Source organism: Rhinatrema bivittatum, chromosome 4 (assembly GCF_901001135.1).
Source record: "Rhinatrema bivittatum chromosome 4, aRhiBiv1.1, whole genome shotgun sequence".
Classification (NCBI taxonomy): domain Eukaryota; kingdom Metazoa; phylum Chordata; class Amphibia; order Gymnophiona; family Rhinatrematidae; genus Rhinatrema; species Rhinatrema bivittatum.
In genome coordinates, this window is record NC_042618.1 from 139,384,488 (window position 1) to 139,411,188 (window position 26,701).

The 26,701-nt window shown below is 44.1% G+C and overlaps 1 protein-coding gene and 1 long non-coding RNA gene across 2 annotated transcripts in view; one reads left to right on the top strand and one right to left on the bottom strand.

Annotated features, from left to right (window-relative positions):
* LOC115090152 (putative N-acetylated-alpha-linked acidic dipeptidase) overlaps positions 1-26,701 on the top strand; it is a gene marked incomplete in the record, with an annotated part of 417,134 nt that overhangs the window by 243,730 nt on the left and 146,703 nt on the right. The window contains 1 exon segment of the mRNA XM_029598900.1: positions 9,505-9,586. Within this exon segment, the coding sequence (XP_029454760.1) occupies positions 9,505-9,586 (82 nt within the window).
* Positions 1-26,701, bottom strand: part of LOC115090153 — a 175,525-nt gene that overhangs the window by 14,873 nt on the left and 133,951 nt on the right. The window lies entirely within an intron of this gene.

Sequence of the window (26,701 nt, forward strand, 5' to 3'; positions counted from 1 at the left end):
AATGTGTCTAAGTAACACAAATAAAATCTACTTGTATATGCCTTTAAAATTTGAAGTACAGATATGCTGATATCTCATTTGCACATATTTATCTGGCAAAATTCTTACTTAACCAAGAAAGTAGTGCCTTTGTAACTATTTAGATGGACAAATTAGAATTTATCTGGATAAGTAATGGCAGTTATCTGACTATATTCTGATTTATACGGCTTAGTAGACGCAGTCGCTTCTTAGCCAGGTAAGTCAGGATTTAGCCAGATAAGTGTGCACAAATGATACCAGCAGATTTGTACTTCAAATTTTAAAGGGATTCATGAGTAGATTTTACTCGTGTTACTTAGACACATTCACCCCCCCCCACCCCCCCCGAAGTCAGCTTTCACATGTGTGAGTCGGGGAATTTTATAATATGCACACAGTTGTATCCAGATATGTAGCACTTTTTATAGATTTATCCGACTATCTTATACCGTATACCCAAAAAAGTCTGAAAAACATTACTTAGATGGGCAAGTACTGATTTTCAGACTTATCTGGCTAAGTAGTGCTTTTTATAGACTTATCCGGCTATATAATATATCTGAATAAGTTAGAAAAGTTCTACTTAGATGGACAAGTAGTGCTTTTCAGATCTATATGGCTAAGTGCCGCTACTTATCCAGATAAATCCAAACTTGTGTGGCTCATGGTTTTTAATAAGTGCATATATTCTCATATTTTATAACCGGCACATAACGTATCTGTTATGGTCCCGGGCCATGCCCCAGGACCTTCACTTACTTTTAGGCCGGCCCGGGCTGCTGGTATCCCGACTAGGCCTGTCCTGGCCTCGGCTGCGGCGCTCCCTCCTCGAGGGAGACGCCGGCGTTCCGCTGCGGCTGGCCCCACCCCCTAGGTACGCACACGCTCAAGGGCTCTCAATTTAAAGGGGCCAGCACGGGAAACCTCAGGACTGCCCCCAGATGACATCAGACGCTGCAGGGATACTTAAACCCTGCAGATGGGCTCTTACCTTGCCTTGCAATGAGGTTCACTCAGTTTTGAGTTGCTAGTTTCTGCTTCGGATCCCTGATCTTGACCTCACCTTCTGACTTCTGGCTTCTGACCTTGGCTCTTCCACCGACTCTGGCTTCAGCTTCCATCCATGGCTTAGACTCTGGTTTCTAACTTCTTCCTTCCGACCTTGGCTCATCCACTGACTCCGGCTTCAGCTGGCTTAGACTCCGGCTTCTGACTTCTGGCTTCCGACCTTGGCTCGTCTACCGACTCCGGCTTCAGCTTCCGTCTCTGGCTTAGACTCCGGCTTCTGACTTCCGGCTTCCGACCTTGGCTCATCCACTGACTCCGGCTTCAGCTTCCATCCCTGGCTTGGAATCCAGCTCCTGACCTCTTGCCTGCCTCAGGTATCCGGATCCTCTTCAGCCAGGAAGGTCCGCCTAAGTCCCAGCGGCTCAGGTCCTCCCGGGCTCCTCCCGGGGGGACTGCGGGCTTCCAAGGGTGAAGACTCTTCTGACCTCCTGGTCCAATCTCTTCTCCGGACTACCTCTTCAGGATCTCTCCTCAGGTCCTTGGCCGCAGAGGATCTCACCTAAGTCCAAGAGGCCCGTATCCCTGCGGGCTCCTCCTGGGGGGACCCTGGGCTTCTAGTGGTGAAGCCTTTCCTAGACCACCTCTTCAGCACTGCCTCCCGGCTGCGACGTCCACTGTGGGCCCCCCACAGTGCATCACCATCATTCTCAGCCGGCCCAAGGGTCCTTGAGCATAACAGTATCCACGTAGTTATAAAATGCATTAGTAAATTTGCGTGCACCCATATACACCCATAAATGTGTGCACATGAACAGTTTGGAAATTTATTCTCTCTGTGTGTATGTTTATAAAATAGAGAAATTAAGTGTTTATATTGCACTGCAAATATTTACGCATACTGAAACATATGCACTTTCAAAGCAGAAATATACTGTATTTTTTAATTCTTTATATTTTCAAAAAGTAAATATAAGCATATCTTGTACAGAAAAAAACAAGCAAATATGCATACAAGAAAAATAACACAGTAATTACATATCCAGTCCACAATATAAAGGATGGGATCAAAGAAGAAATTCAAAGAGAGAAAAAACAAGAAAATGTTGCGTCCGTCGGTCTCAGACGGCTTCGACCTCAATGCCTCACCTTTCTTCCTTCTCTCTCCTCAAACCTTGGGAAGATGGCTGCTGCTGTGTCTTCACGCCACTGCTGCCGCTGCTGCCTCGTCTTCACGCCGCTCTCTCCCCAGATTGGCAACGGCGACGGTGTTCACCATGATTTTCCTGAGGGCCTCCTAGGGTGCGTGCACGCACACCACCCACGTCTTATCCATGTCATGGCGGGAACCTCGGGGGCGTCCCCTTCGAGTGATGTCATCACATCCTGGTATTTAGCCTGCCCTTCGTTTGCTAACAAACTGAGTTAGCAAGGATTGGATTGCCTCTGCTCTAAGCTGCTCTGCCGCTTCCCATTTGCCGCAGGAAGCTCTCTCTGCCCTTTGGTGTATTTCTACACTAACCTGGGTACCCGCTTCTCGGGGGCCCTTCTGCTCTATTTCAGGCACCTATCTTGGGATACCGGGTACTCGCTCCTCGAGGGCCTGCTCTCCCTAATCTTGTGCCTGTCACTGAACAACTTCTGCCTGCCAAGACCTTCAACAATACAGCTTTCTGATTCAGTGAGTACTAACCCTTTCAGTCTGTTTCACCTTCAGCTTCAGCGCTCTTTATCTACATCCGGGACCTGTCCCTGCTACGCCGCGCTGCCTAATCACCTACTCGCGTGTGAGACTGGTCTCCTCTGCTGAGGACCCCTGGACTACTTCACTGGGTTACCTTCACTGCTGCCAGCTCCCCGGGCAGTACCATTGAACTGTACAATAAATACTACTTCTCTGTGTTTGCGTGTATAGAGTCTAGCATAGTACTGCGGTTCCTCACGGGGCTCCTCCCCGTGGGAGTGGCCATCACCGCAGTGCCCAAGAATCCACTCCAACACCTCATAACCACAACCGAAAAGAAAAAAGGAAATCTGTTTAAGAAGACAAATTCTCAGTATATAAACCAAATCAGGAATTAAAGATCCCCTATTATACCCTCATAAACATAACAAATTAACTAAGAAGAACTATCCTGAGAACTTCTGGAAACAATAAGGCAATGAATCTGCAATGGTTCAAAAAAGATAACTTTTCGGTGGAAAAGGAAATTAAACATTTACATGGAAAGCAAAGCATGAACCTAACCCCTAATGCAAGAACCTTCTGCTTCATTGCCAAAAATGTCTTCCTACATTGCTGTGTGACTCTACAAATGTCTGTAAATATTCAAACTTTGCAACCCATGTACAGCATATTAATTGAACAACTATAAAGTATTTTATAAATTCTGTAGAACATCAATTTATACTTGCTTATGAAATAAAAGAAATAGATTTGAAAGTCATCCTCCCATTTTATTTTTGGGACTAACCACCCCAGTATAACCAGAATAGATTTAGGGTGGGAGCACAAGGCTGGGTTCTAAGTGGGAACAACACTGACTCCTGAATTTTCAAAGCATTGTGCACATAAATCTAGGGATTACGCGCATGGCCAGGCCGAGCACATACCGAGCGCATTTTAGAAATGGCCTGGCACACACATAAGCCCTGGTACACACAGAAGTGCTAGGCCAATGAAAAGGGAAGGGCTGGGGGTCGGGGAGCACGCGCTAAAGTTACTTCTGCTTTGAAGGAGCAGTAAGGTAAAAACAAAAACAATTTGAGTAGCTAGGTAGGGGTTAGGGGTCGGGGAGAAGAGGAGAGGGGAAAAGGGAGAAAGGGTCGGTAAGGGTATAGAAAAGTTCCCTTCCAGTCCGCTCCTTAATTGGAGCGGACTGGGAGGGAGCTGGGCAAAGGCCCAATCGTGTTGCCGCGTGTATTTTACAAAATTCCTCCCCCCCCCTCCCCGCACATGCGAGAGGCCACCCCCTGCACATGTGCGCATGGATATTAAAATCTGCATATGGGTGGGAATCGTATTTTATAACATGTGAGCACCGATACGCTCATGTTATAAAATCGCCAGTCCATGTGCACACACCAGGAACCGTGTGCACATGGATGTCCATGCGGGCCTTCAAAAACCGACCCCTGAGGCATCAAAACCCCCAAGGTGAGCATCAGGGACATGACAATAAGCAGAATGCCAGCAAGACCACCAAAGTGTGGTGTCAGGAGCAGGGCCGCACGGCACAGTGGTAGCCCCCAAAATGTATCGTCAGGGGTATGACAGCTAGGCATAATGGCATCAAGACTCTCAAGATGTAGTGTCAGGGACATAGGAGCTAGGCAGAATGGGTGCAAGACCCTCAAGATATAGCATCAAAAGCATGGCAGCTAGGCAGAGTGGCAGCAAGATCTCCACAGTATAGTGCCAGGAGCAAGGCAGCTAGATAGAGCAGCAGTGAGATACCCAAAGTATAGCATCAGAGGTATGACAACTAGGTAGATTGGCAACAAGGCTCTCAAAATATAGTGTTGGGCATGGCAGCTAGGCAGAGTGGAAGCAAGAACCCTCAAGGTGTATTCAGTCATCCTACCACTCGCATAGAAATTCTGGAAAACCCAGCAAAGGCAGATTGATTTTCAGGAGGACCAACCAGCACTTTTGCCAGCTTTGAACAATGAGAGCTCACAATGTTCCTATTATTCAGAAGACATGCTCATTGGGTATGTCAGTTGGTGGATAGAAAGCCTGACCACGGACTTGGGTGACCAATATACCAGTGAATCTGTGGCTATGTCCTCAATGTGCTCTATCACAGAAATTTCTGTTGGGGTCTCCTTTGCTGGGGTGGGATGAGGAGCTCTGTTGCAAGCTGATTTAGCTATGGCCTGCATCAGGAGAAATGGTTCAATGGGTCAGTTTGGCTGTGGAAGAAGTGGTAGCTGACAGGGTGCTGCTCATGCTCATAGTTCTCTCTAAGTTGGTCATACTTTCCTGCATTACATCCCCTCTGCCCCTTTGCCTCAGGCTCTGCTATTCACGCAACCAAGCCACCTGTTTCTCCTTTATATCAGTGACATGCTGGGATTGTAGGGTGAGACTCCCTTTCACCCATGGTACAAAATCTGTGGCAAGCATGCATGTGACTATGGCATAGATTGCACGAGGTGGAGATAACCTGCCTAATAAATATAGTCCTAGAGGGTACTTTGTAATTGGGGGCTAAAAGCTGCAGCAGGTGATTAAATTCCAGGTTCTCCACTACCTGCAGGGACTGATTATATAGAGTAATCATTTCTACAATGCATCTCATCCCTACTTTGGATGTTGGTTGCCTCTTCATCCAGAACAGTGATACAGAACACCACCCCATTTCCTCTATGGTGGCTTACTGCTGCAGACAAATGGCAGGGGGGTTATTGGCCTGCAATCTGACTAATGGAAATGGCTGAAGGGTCAGCTTGGAGAAAGGTTTTCCTCTTTTCAACCTTTTTTGCTACAGCTTCTGCTTTTCATGGCAGAGGCTGTCCCCAGGCTAGTACTGCCAATCAACTTTGATGCTAATGCTAGCAGGTGGTGCTTCTGTAGGTGATGCTACAGTCCAATGTTTGTCACATGTCACAGTACCTTCCTTTGACTGATGAACTTACTGCAGTGAATACATTGAGCAGACTGCAGGTCCTCCCTGTTCTGGATTTAGACCGCACACACTGGCATTCTGCCCAGGGGCTTGAACTTGGGGGCTAATCTTTCTGGGGTCTATACTTGGAGTTACCTGAGGGGTTTATTTCCTGCATGTACACAGGCAGGGCCGGTGCAAGGGGATTGGGTGCCCTAGGCACCTTCAGCCTTGCGCCGCCCCCAGCCGCAGCCCTGACTCCTTCTCCCCCCCCCCCCCAAAAAAAAAAGAAAACTTACAAAGTACCTGGTGGTCCAGGTGGGGGCCCAGGAGCAATCTGCCGCTCCCGGGGCCTCAGCTACCACTAACCAAAATGGCGCCGGGGGCCTTTAGCCCCTACCATGTGACAGGGGCTACCGAAGCCATTGGTTGGCACCTGTCACATGGTAGGGGCTAAAGGCCACGGCGCCATTTTGCTTAGTGGAAGCCGAGGCCCTGGGAGCAGCAGATCGCTTCCGGGCCCTCTGCTGGACCACAAGGGAGGCACTGGGAGGGTGGCACGGTGAGGCGGGGGCTGGCAGAATTTTGAAAGGGCACTTTTTGCCCTTTCAAAATTTTGCCGCCTGCCGCGGCACCCCCCTTAATCGCGGCGCCCTAGGCACAGGCCTAGCTTGCCTAGTGGTTCCTCCGGTCCTGTACACAGGACTACCTTATGGGCTAGCCCATTGTACACACACATACATGCACACTCTGTTCCAAGTCTTTATGGTAGATTTACTTGAGAAATAAGAGTGTAGAAAGAGTATAAATAAAATCAGATAATACAGAAGAATTAATTTCAGATAATAACTAGCAAAATACCTAAATATAAATATTTATATATATCCCGTATTTGCCGGCGCATAGGACGAGGTAGCGTATAAGACGCACCCCCTTTTTTATACATATTTTTAAGGAAAAAAATAATCGGGGAGTGATTCTGCAGGTCCTCTGTGCTGGTAATCAAAATTACTAACAAAGTCCGGTGGGGGGGGGGGGGGAATTGTTGCGCTGCCCGATTCGGGGATCAATTCTGCAGGTCCTATGCGCCAGTAACACTCCCCGATTGGCCGGTGCTGGGCAAAGGGGGCTTGCCGAAGCGCGATAAGCCCCCTTTGCCCAGCACCAGCAAATTGGGCGGCGCACCCTCACTCCCAATGCCACCATGACACTCCCCCCCCCCCCCCACCGGATGCTGTTAGTAATTTTGAGCCAGTAATCAAAATTCAAAATTACTAACAGCGTCCGGTGGGGGGCGGGGGAGGAGTGTCATGGTGGCAAGTCACCCGATTGGCCAGGGCTGAGCAAAGGGGGTTTGCTACGCTTCAGCAAGCCCCCTTTGCCCAGCACCGGCCAATCGGGCAGCGCGCCCTCGCTCCCTGATACCACCGCAACACTCCCCCCCCAACCGGATGCTGTTAGTAATTTTGAGCTGACAATCAAAATTACTAACAGCGCCTGGTGGGGGTGGGAGGAGTGTTGCAGTGGTGTCAGGGAGTGAGGGCATGCTGCCTGATTGGCCGGTGCTGAGTTAAAGTGGCTTGCCAAAGCACGGCTTCCCCAATCAAAATCAACAGCTGCCCTTGCTCCCTGATGCCACCGTGACATTCCCCCCCCCCCCCCCCACCAAGGGCTGTTAGTAATTTTGATTACCAGCTCAAAATTACTAACAGTGTCCAGTGGGGGTGGAGTGTCGCGGTGGTGTCGGGGAGCGAGGGCGTGCCGCCTGATTGGCTGGTACTGGGCATCAGTATCAGCTGTTGACTTTGATTGGGGAAGCCGCGCTTCAGCAAGCCCCTTTAGCTCAGCACTGGCCAATCGGGCAATGCACCCTCGCTCCCCGATGCTACCACATCACGCCCCCTCCCCCACCGGACACTGTTAATTTTGATTACCGGCGCATAGGACGCACTCCTTATTTTTCCCCTATTTTGAGGGGAAAAAAATTGCATCCTATACGCTGGCAAATACGGTATATCATCTACCTCCCCTACCTCCTCAGTGGATTCTAAGATGCTACTGATTAGAGCTCCAAATTCTCTTCAGCTTCTAGCACTTCAATATCTTTTGATTCAGAAAATTCCAAACATAATTCTTTCTCAAAATCAGTTTTTGAAAATACTGCCTCCATTACCTCAGAAGCAGTAATCATGGACGAGCATGCTACTGGTTTTGGGTGCCCCTGGTTTTTGTTGCTCCTGTCCTTGCCCCTGTCCTGCTAACACCAGTCTTGGTGGGCTCTCCTGCCTTTTGTTCCTTTCTTTTGCTCCTGCTCTAAAGTAAGAGGAAGAAGAATAAACAACTGTAGCTCATGCTCTCCCAATTTTAATTTCTTATGACTTCCACTCCTAGATTTCTGTTAAATTTAGGGCAGAATTCCCTTTATTCTCACTGCTATCTCTGCTTGTGCTTTTGGCAGGCTAGGCTGGCTCTGCAGAAATGTCCAATCCTCTGCCTATTTCTATTATGTTCTCTCACCCTAGCTTGATGGACTTTATAATAGGGTACCATCAAGCTAGGTTAAGATAACATAATATAAAATTTCATCTTTGTTAGACTTTCCTCACTCCAAATGACATCAAATCTTCACCAAGGTGTACTGTGCTGTTCGTGCATCTCACTCTACATGCAAAATTAGCCCCTAAACCGAAACCACTACCAACACCTCTCCTAGACCTATTATATGGCCATTCTATAGAGAGAAATATAAAGGTCCACACAGTGAGTCCCTCCCCAGAGACACTCTCACTCACTCACTCGCTCCACTCTCCCTTTCTCCCCTTTCTCTCTCCCTCTCCCTCCCCAAGTCCAAAAATGGCCAAAATGCAATTTAAAATTTTATCACAAATTGTGTTATGGCTATTTCAGGCATATTGCACAGCCTAATGCCAGGAAAAAAGGTGTAGCTATTTCTGTCGTTAAAACCATGCAATAGTATGCATTATGTTTATGCTATCATATGGTACGATGATACCCCTTATTTAACTAAATCCCACCCAAACTCCTCTTTAATCCCACTCATCCAAAAAATTTGCATTCTCATCATGCGTTATGAACAATAATGCATTGGTTATGGTATTAACGCATGCGTTATTGTGTTATCGCATGCATTAACATCATAATGCATTTTGATGAATGAACTGGTATATTCTTCACTCATGATCAGTATTTCTTCCTCTCTTCTTCCTCTGTTTCCATTAACTTATGAGGTCTCCTAAGATGGAGACTGCATAGCCTAATTATTGTAGCTGTTTAACTTACTTGGCTATTAAAACCAAGCTTCCCATTAAATAGCAGCAATCATTTTAACCTTGCTCAGTGATCAGGCTTCATATACCTTTGACACAAAATAGCAACTAGCTTATTACATAAACTGGAAGCTATAACAACCATGTTATTGGAACATATATGAACAAACACAATCAAAAGTTTAGAACATTTTCAGGGTCTAAAATATAAATGTCATAGTGACCAGAGATGTTTCAATGCCATGATTGTTTATTCTTACTGAAGATTTTACTGTGGCAGTTCCTCCTCTGAATTTCAGTTATTTTCAATTATAACTTCAGTTTTCAGATCTGCTCATAAATTACCACAGATATGATAAATGGACTTGAAAGCTCATGTGCCACATTTTTCCTGTTGGGCCAATAAAATATATCGCAGCCTCCAAAGATTATAGTTTCTTCTAGCATTGATATAACGTTTAGAACTCTGTATTTATGATCAATAAGAATAAATCCTCTATTGAAAGGCAACCCTGATATATGATTTTACATATGTTTTGAAATAACTCCATTTGAATGTGTGGGTATTTTTTAAATTGCAGATGATGTGACAAAAGCAACAGAAGAATTCAAGAAGGCAGCAAGTATTTTACATAAAAGAATTGAAATCCTGGACATTAAGAAGTAAATATAACTTGTATATAATTTTTCATAGCATTTTAAAGGTCAGTACATTTTATGAAATATGAAAACTCAATAAGCATCTATAGAACACATTCAACAGCTACTTGAGTTTAGTAACTGTTTTTGTACTTTGCATGAAAATTTACGGCTGTCATCTTTAGTACTACATTCATGAGAGGCTTCTAGGAAAAGTAAAAAGTCATGGGATAGGTGGTGATGTCCTTTCGTGGATTACAAACTGGCTAAAAGACAAGAAACAGAGTGTAGAATTAAATGGACAATTTTCTCAGTGGAAGGGAGTAGGCAGTGGAGTGCCTCAGGGATCTGTATTGGGACCCTTACTTTTCAATATATTTATAAATGATCTGGAAAGAAATACGACAAATGAGGTAATCAAATTTGCAGATGATACAAAATTGTTCACAGTAGTTAAATCACAAGCAGATTGTGAGAAATTGCAGGAAGACCTTGTGAGATTGGAAAATTGGGCATCGAAATGGCAGATGAAATTTAATGTGGATAAGTGCAAGGTGATGCATATAGGGAAAAATAACCCATGCTATAGTTACACAATGTTAGGATCCATATTAAGTGCTGCCACCCAAGAAAGAGATCTAGGCATCATAGTGGATAACACATTGAAATCGTCGGTTCAGAGTGCTGCAGCAGTCAAAAAAGCAAACAGAATGTTGGGAATTATTAGAAAGGGAATGGTGAATAAAACGGAAAATGTCATAATGCCTCTGTATCGCTCCATGGTGAGACTGCACCTTGAATACTGTGTACAATTCTGGTTGCCGCATCTCAAAAAAGATATAATTGCGATGGAGAAGGTACAGAGAAGGGCTACCAAAATGATAAGGGGAATGGAACAACTCCCCTATGAGGAAAGACTAAAGAGGTTAGGACTTTTCAGCTTGGAGAAGAGACGACTGAGGGGGGATATGATAGAGGTGTTTAAAATCATGAGAGGTCACCGTGATTTGATTCAGTCCATCTGAATCTTTACCCATGAAAACCTTCTCCATTACGGGTACCTCCCCAACATCCTCTTCAGTAAACACCGAAGCAATAGTTTCAAATTACATAGGTCACTTGCGACCAGTTCCGGATGGTCTTAAGGATCATTCTCTTAGGTTTCCAGCAGCGTCCTGGGCAGAAAGCCAATGTGTCTCGCCCCAAGAGATTTGCCGGGCGGCCACTTGGAAATCTTTGCTAAACATTACCATTTGGATGTTTGGGATCCGAAGGTGGATTCTTTTGGCAGCAGTGTGCTTCGAGTGGGACTCTCCAGGTCCCACCCCTTTTAGGGCAGCTTGGGAACATCCCAGCAGTCTGGACTGATCCTGGTACATACAGGGAAAGGAAAATTAGTTCTTAACTGTTAATTTTCAGTCCTGAAGTACCAAGGATCAGTCCAGATGGCCGCCCATATGCAGGAGACTCCGCTCAGCTACTTGTATTTTCTCTTGGCAGATTTTTCGAAGCCTCTACGCTTACGCGATGTAGTTCTTTTTGTCACAAGTTATAGTTTTTATGAGGTTAATATTTGACTTGATCTAATCATTGGTTGTTAAAAAAATAAAATAAAATAAACATTTGGCATTCATTCTGCTTTGATATTGATTATACTGAAGGATCGCAGATGGCACATCAGGTTATATGGGGGGGGGGGCTTTCATATTTTCTCTGACTCCATCTGCTGGAAGGGAGGCATAACCCTGCAGTCTGGACTGATCCTTGGTACTACAGGAACGAAAATTAACAGGTAAGAACTAATTTTCCTCTGTGAATCGGTTATTTACTCTTTCAGATAATAGAAAGACTAGGGGGCACTCCATGAAGTTAGCATGTGGCACATTTAAAACTAATCGGAAAAAGTTCTTTTTCACTCAATGCACAATTAAACTCTGGAATTTGTTGCCGGAGGATGTGGTTAGTGCAGTTAGTATAGCTGTGTTTAAAAAAGGATTGGATAAGTTCTTGGAGAAGTCCATTACCTGCTATTAATTAAGTTGACTTAGAAAATAGCCACTGCTATTACTAGCAACAGTAACATGGAATAGACTTAGTTTTTGGGTACTTGTCAGGTTCTTATGGCTTGGATTGGCCACTGTTGGAAACAGGATGCTGGGCTTGATGGACCCTTGGTCTGACCCAGTATGGCATGTTCTTAGGTTCTTATTCAAATTTAAGCATTGTAGCAATATTTTTAAAATAGCATTGCTAGCTCCTTATTTGCTAGTTTATTAAAGAAAATACATTTTTATGATGAATGTTTTGGATTTTGGAATTTCACTGCTACATTCTATAAGGTGAATTTTAAAAGCACAACTTGTACATGAATTATGGGATGCATGAGTATATCGGGCTTATACGCGCCAAGCAGACTTTAAAAGCTGCCGAGATATGCACATATCTACTGGAGCACACACATCTCAGAAGCTGTCAAAAAGGGAAGTGATGTGGGCCTTTTTTGTGGGCAGGGCATGGGCGTTTCGGGGTGTGAACTTGAGATATGTGTATAAATACTTATGCGATCCAGTGTGCTGAGGACTCCTGCCACATAACTTTACTTCTGCTATGGATGATGTGTAAGTTAAAATGTAAAGAAAACTATGAAGATCTGCAGGGTTTTAAGTGTCAGGTCTAACTAGATGGAATTAAGGTTATCTCTTAACTGGGCAAACGGCATGAACTGGTAAACCTCGGAATAGCACCTTTTAGAATCTGCCTATTTACATGGTAGAAGCAGCATTTGTGTGTACTTGCTTGTGTTCGTGTATGTTATAAAATGGCCATGTCCTTGGGTGCAGGCCAATGTATGCACACCAATTTGTGCCTGCAGGCTGATTTGAAAGTTAATGTCTATAGTTTTATTTTTCTTGCCAGCTCTATAGACTTTAATATAAATAATAAGGAAAATAATGTTGCATGCATGCTTAAATTAAGGACACAAACTGAATTTATGTTGCATGCAGGATGTGATAGGGCTTGGTGGTCATGCATTATCTTTCCTCCATCCCCTCACTGGTAGTGAAAAAATCAGAAATGTTACTATTGCCATTGGCTCTCAGATACAATCTCCCTTTTCCCTCTTCAATCATGTTTACCTTGATAAACAATGACATTGACTGAACTCAAATCATCAGTAGTGTTCTTCAGAAATGTTCTAGTTTGCTACTGCCTTTGCTGAAACTTCTGAGACTTATTCATTTATTTTGTGTACCAGTCTGACCATTTGGAATGAGCTGCCTCTTGAAGACAGAATTTGTGAAAATTATTTAACCTTCTGAAAAATAGTAAATACATGGCTATTCAAGAAGATTTTTGATTAACAGGTATTATGGCCCACTATTTTGACATTTGGAACCAAAGTGGCTGGAACTATATAGTGTGAAAACAAAAAATATCTCTATATAGGCTTCAAAGTTCTCTCTTGTATTATACAACAACAACCCACACTTATGAGAGACCTAATTTTTTATGCTCAATTTATACTATTTATATAAACCATATGGGGCAGATTTTCAAAGGGTTACGCGCATAACATACGTGTGTAACCCCCAAAAAGCTGCCCCTGCGCGCATCGAGCCTATCTTGCATAAGCTTGGCGGCACGCACAAGCCCCGGGACGCGCATATGTACCGAGGCTTTGAAAAAGGAGCGGTCCGGGGGCGGGGCCGTGGTGCGGGGGCGGTCTGGGGGTGGGGCCGAGTGCTCCGACACAGTGGCCTGTGCCGGGGCATGGCGCGCTGGCAGCTAGCCCACGCATGCAAGTTACGCCTGCCTCGGGCAGGTGTAACTTTTGGAACAAAGGTAAGGGGGGTTTTAGGTAGGGCTGGGGGGTGGGTTAGGTAGGGGAAGGTGGGGGGAGGTGGAACGGAAGAAGGCTGCGCGGCTCGGTGTGCGCAAGCTGCACAATTGTGCACCCCTTTGCGCGTGCCGATCCTGCATTTTATAACATGCGCGTGGCTGCATGCGCATGTTATAAAATCAGGCGTAGATTTGTTTGCGCCGGGTTGCGAGAACAAATCTACGCCCTCGCGCAAGTTTTAAGATCTGCCCCTATATTTTTAGGGAAGTCGTATCAGAAAATAATGTGCACTTACAGTCGTCTGGCTCTTGCCCACAAAGGGCTGCAACCAGTTTCGTGTATATGGCACTTAAGATCACCTCATTTACGCTTTCCCAATAATTTTTGTTTTCTTAAAAATGCTTCAATCATGCATAGTGTCTCTCTCAATTTTTTTAAAAACCTTTATAGAAAGTTATAGAAATTGCCAGCATGGCAATTTCTTATGTTCTTATGTAGGAGTGATTGGCTGCTCCAGGCTGGAACTTTTGGTCTAAGAGTCCTATAAAAGCACATGATCTTGAATGTCTTTTAGAACACAAGCCTAGCACTCTTCCAGCAGGCAAATGTCCTCTGAAAGATAGATGTTTGAGAGCTGGGAGCCTTCAGCGAAAAAGCAGGGCCTTGCCTGTATGGTTAGGCAGTGTGAGCATGGAGAGGGATAGGGTGGGTGCAGGTCATTAATTTGACACCTGCTTTAAGTCTATTTTAAAACATTCAATCTCTGTAGTATTTGAAAAATTGCAATTCTTTTCTGTTACATCAGAAGTCAATAAGACATACAGGTAACTTCATAGACCTTTAATTAGCAATCTGTTTCAGGAGAATGCAGCTCCTACTTGTACCTTTATATCACACTTCTTCTTTGTTGTAAAGTGCAGTGATTATGAAAGGGCTACCTCCTGTGTGCTTCATTTCTTTCTATGTTGTTATTTTATTTAAGGGGATACCTAACATACTAGAAGCTTGATAAGCAAAACTCCTACTTGTGGCTTGCCTACACTCATATTTGGTGCCTTTTAGGAAGATAAGTGGTATCTGTGGATATATGCTTTTTTATTTATGATCTCCCTTACTGTTAGCAGTTTTAGGGGTACAAGGTTAGCACAAGCAAACCAACTACATATGCTGATATCATGTTTGATAAGAGGAGTCTAACAAATATTAGACAAATCAGCATGGCAAGCAAAATGTGAGGTTCAGAGAGTTAGGACTATAGGATATCCTTTGAGGGGCTTCTGTTGTAGAATAAACCATTTTATGTAGTAAATAATGAAGACACACATCCAAAGTAAATATAATCATAAAATATTATTATCTAAAATATAAAAATATTAAACTGTATGCAACTTATTTACAATATTATAAAACAAAAAGGAAGAGGGGTGGGCCATTTAAGGGTGCAAACTATTTACATAAATAAAAAAGGCCCAGGATAATTTGTCAGCTAAAATGTCAGGAGAAGAATCATGTTCAGAATCTATTCTGGAAAGAGATATTGGGTACATTTTGTGAGAGTATTCCACTGGGTTTGGGGCGGCTTCTTCTAGACATGAAGATGTCTAATAGCCCTCTTGATATGTTTCCAGGTAAATTTCTTTTGAAAAGAAAGTTAGGTCTGTGACATTTTTTGTTGCATTTGTTCAATGACAGCCTGTCTCAAGACTATGTATCAAAGGAATAAAGCAAGCTATAGTTTGTTCTATGTTTTAAAAAAGCTGGGGAAGACAGTGAAACTCTTTCTAACTATTCATCAGTTTCTAATTTATCTTTTCTAAGCAAGATCTTAGAAGATATTGTGTTTCAGCAACTTTTAAGTTTTGTTTTGAAGAATAGAGGCTTATATCTTGCTCATTTGTGGTTCAGACATTGCCCCAGCATCCTGAGTTTGTTGTTGGCCTAGTCTAATAGCATTCAAACTCACATCAATAGGGGTTGTACTTTGTTAGTGGTAATGTTCAATCTGTCTGCAGCTTTCAACATGGTGGATTATGAGCCATTACTTGTACAGCTGTCTCTGTCAGCTGTAATTGGTATGGCCCTCCAGTGGTTTGGATATTGTTTGAGTATGCATACTCAACAAATCAGTTGAAGCTTCTTGTCATCAGAGATATAGATTATATGTGGAGTACCTCAGGGATCAATTCTCTGCTGTTGTTTAATCTTTGTTTAACCCCATTTGCTGATTTCAATCAAAGCATGAATGCCCATTATATTTGTGGATATCTGATATCCAACTTCTGGTTCATATGAGGTCTGATCAGTCAATAGTGGTAGGACAGTTCAACCAGTGTTTAAGGAGGATAGAATCCTGTCTTTATGATCATAAGCTTAAGATGAACCTAGAAATATCTGAGGTGCTGTTGCGACCATCGCTGCCCGACGACTTCACTCCGTCTACCTTTCTTTTTCTGCAACTCTTCCTGCTCCCTGTGGACATCTGGCTGCTGCGGCGTCTGCCCACCGCCCTCTCCAGCGTCCCCAGACAAGCTTGGGCACTGACTCCCACCATGCTCCTCAGGTACCTTAGGGCACGCGCACCGCGCGGCCCTCATTCTTATTTCCTCTATGGCGCGAAACTCAGGGGCATCCATCTGTGATGACGTTATGCTGCCCGGGTATTTGGGCCTGTTGTTTGTTGCTAGCCTCTGAGTTAGCAAGGGATTTCCTACGGATGGGATTCGCTCTCCATACCCAGCTACTCTGCCTCCAACTTCTATTTGGACTCTTTGCTGTTAATGAGGTACCTGCTCCTCGGGGTCCTCTCTGCTTCTTTCAGGTCGTTATCAGGAACCGGTACTCACTCCTCGAGGGCCCATGTTCCCTGACTGACTACCTGTGTCCATCTCCTCTTCTACATGGAAGAATTCACTACAGACACCATCTGTGAGTACTATTACCATCTAATCCTCAGAGCTGTTTCCCTGGAACCAGGTACTCGCTCCTCGAGGGCCTGCCTCCATTCCGGCACCAGTGCCATCTTCTATGGAGAACTGCTGCGTGAATACTTGCCAACGAGTCTCTGTGCCCAGGGATCTGGTACTCGCTCTTCGAGGGCCAACTCTCCCTATCCCGGGGCTTCTCCATACTAGGAACTCTGTGAATATTTCAGTATACTCAGTTTCTCAGTTGTTCTTCCTACAGCACTGCTACTGGAGAAGCCGCTGTTCCAGCCCCCTGAGGATTACTAGCCCAGCCAGGCTCCATCTTCTACTCACTACCGCCACCTTTGGTGGCTTCACAAACTGTCTAATAAAAGATATAATCTGTGTTTTTGTGTCCAGAGCTGTGCCTGACCTGTGGTTCCTCATGGGACTTCAGCTGCCACAGTGTCCAAGGGTCCACCCAAACCCTACAAAACATAACAGGTGTTAACAGACCGTTTATGTCTTTCCCTTTTATTTCAAGAGTATCTCTTGAGAATAAACCGGTAGAATGAAATTTGGGGATTTGTTTTGAATCTGAACTTTCCATGAAACCAGATATCCTCTGTTGTTTGTGCTTCATTATCTTAGGATGACTGGAAAATTAAGATGTTTCCTGAAAGTGATGTAAAAGGATCATTCATTCACTCTTTTTGAGTTGGGTAGATTCTTGTAATACCCTTCATCAGGGTTTACTGAGCCAGGTTTTACAAAGGCTTCGGTGGGTCAAAATATGGCTGCTCAGTTGATTAAAGTATTTTAGAGCAGAAATCATGTCACTCCTGATTTAAATGAACTAAACTGGCTTCTAGTATACAGAGAAGAAAGTTCAAGCTTCTCTATAGTGTTTATAAATGTCTTCATAACCAAGAGCTTGAATTTTTAACACATTGTCTTGTTCTTATGTCCCTATGAGAGATTGTCTTCTAGTTAAGATTTGTTGAAAATATCAGCTCCTTCACAATTGAGTTTAGGAGTGTCAAGCAATTTGGCTGTTAGTTGTGTTGTGCCTTCCCCTTTGAAATAAAGTTCCATGGGAAGTGTAGTAAGAAGGTAATTATTTAAAATTATGCAAGCAAACTGAAATCATTATTGTTTAGAAAAGCATTTGGTACTACCAATTTGATCTGCATATATAATGAAAGACTTTTTAAGTTATTTATTTTTCTATTTTTAGGTTTATGGAGTAATTTTAGTTGATTTTATTTATCTTAGAATGGAGTCCAAGGATGTGCTGCTTTATCGGGGTTCTTGATATTTATGTTTTGAGCAAAATATATTGTATGTAAGTGATAAATAAGTAAGTAAATATTTACCTGGATGAAATGGCTTGACTGAAAGCTGTCCTCCCTCTGCTTGCTAAAAATCCACATGGACATTCAAAATATACATATCTTGATGGCTTAAAATGATAGTCCTAGGGTAATTGTTTTCTTTTATTTTTCCCTTTAATAATTATGACACATGATTATTTTTCTTTACAAGACTATTCTCGGATAGAAATTGAAAATGCAGAAATAAAATAATATAAAACAAAAGATTGGCCAAGGGGCATATTTATTTTTTTTAGTTTATTTCATACTTGATTAATCACAAATGTTTACCAAGGCAAACTAATGTAATGTACAATAAATATAAATGAGGCTAACATGATATATACTAAATAGTGTAAAAATTAAGAATATAGTCAACAGTAAATAATAAACAACAATAAAGCATCAAATAAAACAGTATATAAAATAAACAAATAAAAATAGATTAAACAATAATAAAATAGTATATTAAAATGTTCAAATGTAACAATAATAAGAGGAAACCCATGAAAGAGCAGGTCGGTAAAAGAATTGTTGCTCTAATCTTGTAGAAAAGCTTGTATGAACAAATAGGTCTTTAAAGCTTTGCTAAATTTAAAATAATCTTTCTGTAAGTGTAAAGTCAATGGGAAAGAGTTCTACAGGCTGGGGGCTAAGTATGAGAAACAAATTTCTCTAGTACTTTCCAACCTAATCTCCCTTGGTAGAATTAGGCATTCTTGTTGAGTAGAACACAGGAATCTCCCTAGTTGATGGGGGAACAATCAGACAGGAAATGTAAGGTGGGGTACTCCAGTCCAAAGCCTTAAAAATTAAATATCCTATTTTGAACACAGGGCCTGTAACTTTCAAACTACAGTGTGTGTGCAAATGTGTGCATGTTTGCTGGTACGCTCACATGGACGTGCTGATTTTTATAACATGGGTGTGATTTTATATCGACGTGTGCATGTGTGTGTGAATCCCATCTCGATGCATACAGGGGGGAATTTTAGTAGGTACGTGTGGCAAGTCAATAGGCTTATTTCCCAGTTCCCTCCCAGTTCACCTCTGTAAAAGAGTGGACTTCCTAAACCCCCAACCTATTCTGCCTCCCGTTTACCCTACTAGCCCTAACTCTGTTGCAGATACTAAGATCTGCAACAGAGTGGACACGCCGGAAAGAGTGGAGAGAATGAGACGTGACTTAAGGAAGCTGGAAGAGTGGTTGAAGATATGGCAGCTGTGATTCAATGCCAAGAAGTGCAGAGTCATGCATATGGGGAGTGGAAATCCGAAAGAATTGTATTTGATGGGGGTGAATGACTGATGTGCACAGAGCAGGAGAGAGGCCTTGGGGTGATAGTGTCTAACGATCTGAAGTCGGCAAAACAATGTGACAAGGCGATAGCTAAAGCCAGAAGAATGCTGGGCTGCATAGAGAGAGGAATATCTAGTAAGAGAAAGGAAGTGATGATCCCCTTGTACAGGGCCTTGGTGAGGCCCCACCTGGAGTACTGTGTTCAGTTCTGGAGACCGTATCTCCAAAGGGACAGAGACAGGATGAAGGCAGTCCAGAGAAGGGCAACCAAAAAGGTGGATGGTCTTCATAAAATGACTTATGAGGAGAGATTTAAAAACCTAAATATGTACACTCTGGAGGAGAGGAGGAGCAGAGGAGATATGGCACAGACTTTCAGAAATCTGAAAGGTTTTAATGATTCATGGTCAACATCAAACCTTTTACAATGGAAAAAAATCAATAGAACTAGGGGTCATGATTTGAAGCTCCAGGGAGGAAGACTCAGAACCAATGTCAGGAAGTATTTCTTCACAGAGAGGGTGGTAAATGCCTGGAATGCCCGGGTGAAATCTTTCATCCGGTGAAAGATTTCAAAGCAGTGTGGGATAAACACTGTGGGGCGGATTTTAAAAGGAGCGCGAATAGCCTACTTTTGTTTGCGCTCCAGGCGCAAACAAAAGTACGCTGGATTTTAGTAGATACGCGCGGAGCCGCGCATATCCACTAAAATCCTGGATCGGTGCGCGCAACGCTATGGATTTTGTATAGCCGGCGCGCGCCGAGCCGCGCAGCCTACCCCTGTTCCCTCCGAGGCCGCTCCGAAATCGGAGCGGCCTCGGAGGGAACTTTCCTTTGCCCTCCCCTCACCTTCCCCTCCTTCCCCTACCTAACCCACCTGCCCGGCCCTGTCTAAACCCCCCCCTTACCTTTGTCGGGGGATTTACGCCTCCCAGAGGGAGGCGTAAATCCCCGCGCGTCAGCGGGCCTCCTGCGCGCCGGGACGCGACCTGGGGGCGGGTCCGGAGGGTGCGGCCACGCCCCCTGGCCGTAGCCACGCCCCCGGGCCCGCCCCCAGAACGCTCCCGACACGCCCCGAAAATGCCGCACGGTTCGGGCCCGCCCCCCGACACGCCCCCTCCAAAAACCCCGGGACTTACGCGAGTCCCGGGGCTCTGCGCGCGCCGGTAGGCCTATGTAAAATAGGCCTACCGGCGCGCAGGGCCCTGCTCGCGTAAATCCGCCCAGTTTTGGGCGGATTTACGCGAGCAGGGCTCTGAAAATCCGCCCCTGTGGATCCATAAAGGCTAGAGGATGGGCATGAAGAGTAGAGCCATGGGGGTGGTTTGCTGGAATGTTTACTACCTGGTGATTACTATCCTTACTCAAAAAATTCCCTTGCATGGTTATTGCAACCCCAACAATGCTCTCTGCTTCAATGGCAAAGGGAAATGTGGAAAAGAGGATTTGCATTCAGATAACAACCAAAAAGGACTGAACTACACAATCTGGGTAAATAAATAAACATGGGGGTAGCTTGATTATTATGGCGGTTACTACCCTAAACCAATTAAGCCTGATACATCACTTTGAATACATATACAGTGCTGCTCTCTGCTTCTATGGCAGGGGAAAAAAAGTAGAAAACAGGATTTACATTCAGGCAACAACCAACAAGGACTGAACTTCACAATCTGGGTAAACAATCGAGGGAGTAGCTGCTTATTACAGCGGTTATACCCTAAACCAATTAAGCCTGATACATCACTTTGAAAGCATATACAGCATTGCTATCTGCTTCAATGGTAGGGGGAAGTGAGGAAAACAGGATTTGCATTCAGACATCATCCAACAAAGCATCGATCTGTGCAGTCTGGGTGAACAAGCATTGGGGTAGCTTGCTTGATGCGACAGTTACAACCCTTAAACATAAGCTTTATGCTCACATTTGATGCAACTCCAACATTACTCTCTGCATCAATGACAGGAGATGGCAGGAAATTTGAATCAGTTACCAATAGGGTTGTGAATCGGGTGCCTGATCGTTCCTGCTTTTGGGATCATCTGACCGCCGGAAAAAAATCATTTTCCCGCGTTTCCCCGGGTTTTTTTTAGTGAAAAATGATTTTTAAGAAAAATCGGGGATAAAATTGATCGTTTCTTTCTTTTAACTGATTTCTATGGAATTTAGAAATATCGTACGATATGTCAATCGTTAGAAAAACGATTCACATCCCTGGTTACCAACAAGAGCCCTGAAGTTGGTGGTTGGTGAAACAGATAAGTATGGGAAAATAAGAGTTGAATCTTGCTGGGCAGACTGGATGGGCTGATTGGTCTTTTTCTGCCGTCATTTCTATGTTTCTATGTTTCTATGTAAAACCCCGCTGACTACCCTAGATTTTTTTATTTTACTATATACCCACAGTCCATAGCAGCAGCAAGTTACATGGTCATTGGATATGAAACTGACTTAATGGCCCTGCCCATGCCAAGACCCCACCCACAACCCACCCTGTCCCACTCCTTTTTGCCAAACCGTTTTATTCGCATACTGGGAGATACGTATATGGCTGCGGGCCTCTTAAAATCCGCACGGCCCAGTCATACACGTTTCTCCCAGATTTGCCAATCGTAGGACTTTTAAAATTTGACCTCAAGTGAAAACTTATGGGTAGCCAATGCAGATCATGAAGTAAGGGAGTAACATAGTCACACTTCTACTTTCTGAAAATCAACTTAGCTGCCATATTTTGGATAGTCTGATTTATTTTGATTTGTGTCGAACATGGCATTACAGTAATGTAGGTGAGTTAAGAGAATAGACCAATAGTTTGAGATCAGAGCAGTCCAAGAAAGATCTAAGTCCATGAGGTAGAGTAAAACAGTGCATGTACTTGACATTTTCAAAAGTAGGAGCACTATTTTACCCTCCCTTAACTGCCTGCATACATAGCAGGTGCAAAGTATCTAGGCAAGCTCCCATCCCTTAAGCCTAGAATACCAGAATGTGTACAGGAGGTTTGAGTTCTAGCACAGGCTTTCATTTCAATTCATGGAAATGGTTAGATAAATTTCAGCAGGTGGAGTGTTGATAAAATATAATAATTGTGTTTGCTGGAATGTGACAGTAATAGCTTTCTAAGGTATTTTTTTGCAATTGATTTATGTAAGCAGATGCGACATACCAAATATGATACAGTAATGATTTGTTGACAAACTGATATAACTATGCCCTTGCTATCATTGAATTTACTGCATTATATTATCTAATGATGCTGGTTGGCCTGGCATGGTTTAATCATGCCCTCATACTACTATGAAAAATGCAATATAAAAGGAGGGCAATTGTCAAAACCCTTTCCATGGGTACAATAGCATTTTACCCACAAAAATAATAATAAATACTTCATCTGTCTGCATCATAAGTATATGCTTATTTCAACAATGTGCACACTTTATCCACAAATTACTAAAGCAGTCCCAGGGGTGAGGAGAGGGCAAGGGATGGAACAACACACTTTATATTATGTTATATTATGTTATATTATTTTATAGTATGTTATACTTCTATACCGTTTTCCTTGAACACAGATCAACCCACAGAGGTTTACAGAGCACAAAATATGCAATAAATAGCTAATAGATCATAATAAAAATTTCATAACAATGCAAATACATCAGAAAATGCAATAATACATTAAAAGGAAAAATTTCAAAACATTGCATGCATAAAAATTAACATATACATGTGTAAGTAACCTCTACTCGCACACTCTATATTTTATAAAAATCGAAAATGTTTGTGTATTTTCACTTTCATACGCATATATATGTATGTAAAAAAAAAGGTGGTCTAGGGGTGTTCCAGAGTGGGGCCAACACACACGTTAGTTGCTATTTTAAAAGACACTTACTTGTATACATTTTCCAACTTACTCCTCTCTATAAAGTTACCCCCGTCTGCTCCACTTCACACAGCACCAAAATCTCCTTTCGTAAACCATGCTCCACTGAAGACCTCATCTCTGCCTTCGAGAATTTCCCTAACAACCTTGACCTCACCAATCCTGAAGTGGCCCTTTCCTCCTGGAACAAACTCACGACCACTATAGCCAATGATATTTGCCCTATCATTAATAAAGAAATACGCCATGGTCAGACAGCAAAAAAACCCTGGTATACTACCAATCTAAGAAATCTAAAAAAATGACCTGAGAAGTAAAGAGAGAATTTGGCATAAAAATCCTACCGCTAAACATGTAGCCATTTATAAATCTGCCCTCCACACCTACAGACTCACTACCAATCAGACTAAGCACGATTACTACTCTGCAAAAATCCACAATTACCAATTCAACACAAAGGCCCTATTCTCATATGTGGCTGAACTCACTAATTCCTCCCCCCCCCCCCCCCCCCCACCACCACCGATGAACAAGATAACAGCACGTGCGAAGACTTTGCTCTCTACTTTAAAAACAAAATAGCTAACATCCTCCTACGCCTCCCTACCAACCCCTCTCCTGCCAACCCCCTGCCCACTAATCCCAACCACAAACTTGAAGCCCTCGAGTTAACTACTGCCAACGAAATCGAATCTACCCTAAAAAAAAATGAAAACTGCCTCACACTTGTCCGACACCATCCCCATCAAAGCCCTCATCTCCATTCCCTCCATCATTGCAAAACCCCTCGCCAACATAATCAATTGTTCCCTATCACACGGCAATGTCCCAGACCCGCTTAAACTTGCTTGGTCAAGCCCCTCCTCAAAAAACCCACCCTTGAGCCCACTAACCCATCAAACTACCGGCCTATCTCTAACATTCCTTTCATCTCCAAGATTATGGAAAAAATAGTCAATTCACAGCTGTCTGACTATCTCAAAGACCACCATATCCTCCATCCTGCCCAATTCGGCTTCCATAAGTCCCGCAGCACGGAGCACCTCCTACTCTCGCTAACTGACTCCCTCCTCAAGGGCATGGACCATGGACAATCATTTATCCTTGCCCTCCTCGACATCTCTTCCGCTTTCGACACCATCAGTCACAAAATCCTCCTTACCCGCCTTACTGAGATAGGCATCTCAGGCATAGCCCACCACTGGTTCTCCTCCTACCTCCATAATAGAAGTTATATAGTTAAAATTGCAAATGCAGAATCCTCACACATCCCCCTCACCCAAGGCATCCCACAGGGCTCTTCACTATCCTCCACGCTATTCAATATATACCTCCTACCCCTCTGCTACCTACTCTTTGACCTAGGTCTTAAATTTTTCCTATACACGGATGATGTCCAAATTCTCATTCCCATCCAAGAATCCCTTACCAAATCCTTCAAGTTCTGGGAAACATGTCTCACATCTATCAACACCCTCCTCTCCAACCTTCACCTGGCGTTAAACTCCTCCAAAACTGAACTCCTTATATCACAAATCACCCCTACCGCACTATACCAACCCCCAGAGAACCTACCTCCCAAGCAATTGCGCCCCCCGATTTCGTGCAAGACCTAGGGGTATCCTTAGACAATCATCTAAACTTCAAAAACCACATTAATACAATCATTAAGGGTGGTTTCTACAAACTCCACATCCTCAAAAAACTTAAACCCATGCTTCACTCACAAGACTTCCACACAGTCCTACAAGCGACAATGCTTTAAAAAATGGACTACTGTAATTCCTTACTTCTAGGCCTCCCCTACGCCACTATTAGACCCCTGCAAATGCTACAGAACGCTATGGCAAGAATCCTTACAAACACTCGTAAATCAAATCACATTACCCCTATACTTAAGGAACTCCATTCGCTTCCCATTTCGTCCTGCATCAAATACAAAACCCTAACTATCATTCATAACTCCCTTCACAATCACTCCTGGCTTGAGGATCCCCTTCGCTTTCATTCCTCCATTCATCTCACGAGAAACTCTCTCTCAGGCACCCTCCACACCCCCTCCCTCAAAAGTGCTCACCACTCCTCCACCAGAGAGAGCCCTATCTATTGCAGGCCCCTCCCTCTGGAACTCGATGCCAGTTGAACTTTGACTAGAACCTTGCTTTCGAAAAATTTAAAACTGGGGTCAAAACATGGCTTTTCAAATTGGCCTACCCTGAATCGGATCTTTCATAGCCCCCCACCCCCCTTCCCCTCCCCTCCCTCCCATCCCTAAGACAAGGCTTTTCAGTGTATTTAGTGCCTCTTTTCTTGTTTTTGATGCATTTATTTCACATAGTGTATATATCCTACATAATGTATAAGAGTATTTCACATAGGGGCGGATTTTAAAAGCCCTGCTCGCGTAAATCCGGGTGGATTTACGCGAGCAGGGCCTTGCACGCCGGCGCGCCTATTTTCCATAGGCCTGCCGGCGCGCGCAGAGCCCTGGGACTCGCATAAGTCCCGGGGTATTTTGTCGGGGGCGAGTCGGGGGCGTGTTGGGGGCGGGGCCGATTGATGCAGCGTTTTGGGGGCGGGTTGCGGCATTTCGGGGGCGGGCCCGGGGGTGTGGTTTCGGCCCGGGGCGGTCCGGGGGCGTGGCCGCACCCTCTGGAACCGCCCCCGGATCGCGTCTCAGCGCGCTAGCGGCCCGCTGGCGCGCGGGGATTTACTTCTCCCTCCGGGAGGCGTAAATCCTCAGACAAAGGTAGGGGGGGTTTAGATAGGGCTGGGGGGGTGGGTTAGATAGAGGAAGGGAGGGGAAGGTGAGGGGAGGGCGAAAGCGAGTTCCCTCCGAGGCCGCTCCGATTTCGGAGTGGCCTTGGAGGGAATGGAGGCAGGCTGCGCGGCTCGGCACGCCGGCTGCACAAAATCGGCAGCCTTGCGCGCGCTGATCCTGGATTTTAGCAGATACGCGCGGCTATGCGCGTATCTACTAAAATCCAGCGTACTTTTGTTTGCGACTGGTGCGCCAACAAAAGTACGTGAACGCGCATTTTTTGTAAATCTACCCCAGAATGTATAATGAGTATTTTCATATGGGGTAGATTTTCAAAGTGTTACAAGTGTAGGTTACGCACGTAACCCCCGAAAACCTACCCCAAACCCCTCCTGCGCGTGCCGAGCCTATCTTGCATAAGCTGCCAGCACGCGCAAAGCCCCGGGATGTGCGTAAGTCCTGGGGCTTTCCTGGGGGGGCGTGTCGGGGGCATGTCGGGGGGGCGTGTCGCAGCCAGCGCGTCATCGGGGGCATGTCGGTGGGCATGTCGAGGGCGTGTTGCGGCCGGCGCATCATCGTAGGCGTGTCGTGGGCATGTCGGGGGGTGTGTTGCGGTCGGCGCATCATCGGGTCCAACAACCTCTTATATTTTTATTATGTAATTTTTCTAAAAGATTTTGCTTCTTATATTAGTTTTCTCATATTCTCCGTTCCAAAAATATTTTTAAAAAATCTTTGTATAAAGAGTGACAATGCCATTTGATTGAAATTCATATAAGAAGAAATCAATCGGCTCAATAAATTTATATAAAAAGTGTCAGTGTCATTTGATTGAAATTCATATATGAGAAAACTAATATAAGGAGTAAAATCTTTTAGAAAAATTAAACAATAAAAATATAAGAGGTTGTTGGACCCGTGATTGTAACAACTGGTCTTTCAGATTCTGTAATATCAGATTCCTTACCTGTACTGAGGTCTTTTCCTCTTTCAAAAAAGTTTTTTGGTTATATAAAAATAAAAAATGGTATTTTACCTGTAAGAAATTGAAATCGGAGCGGCTTTGGGAGAGAA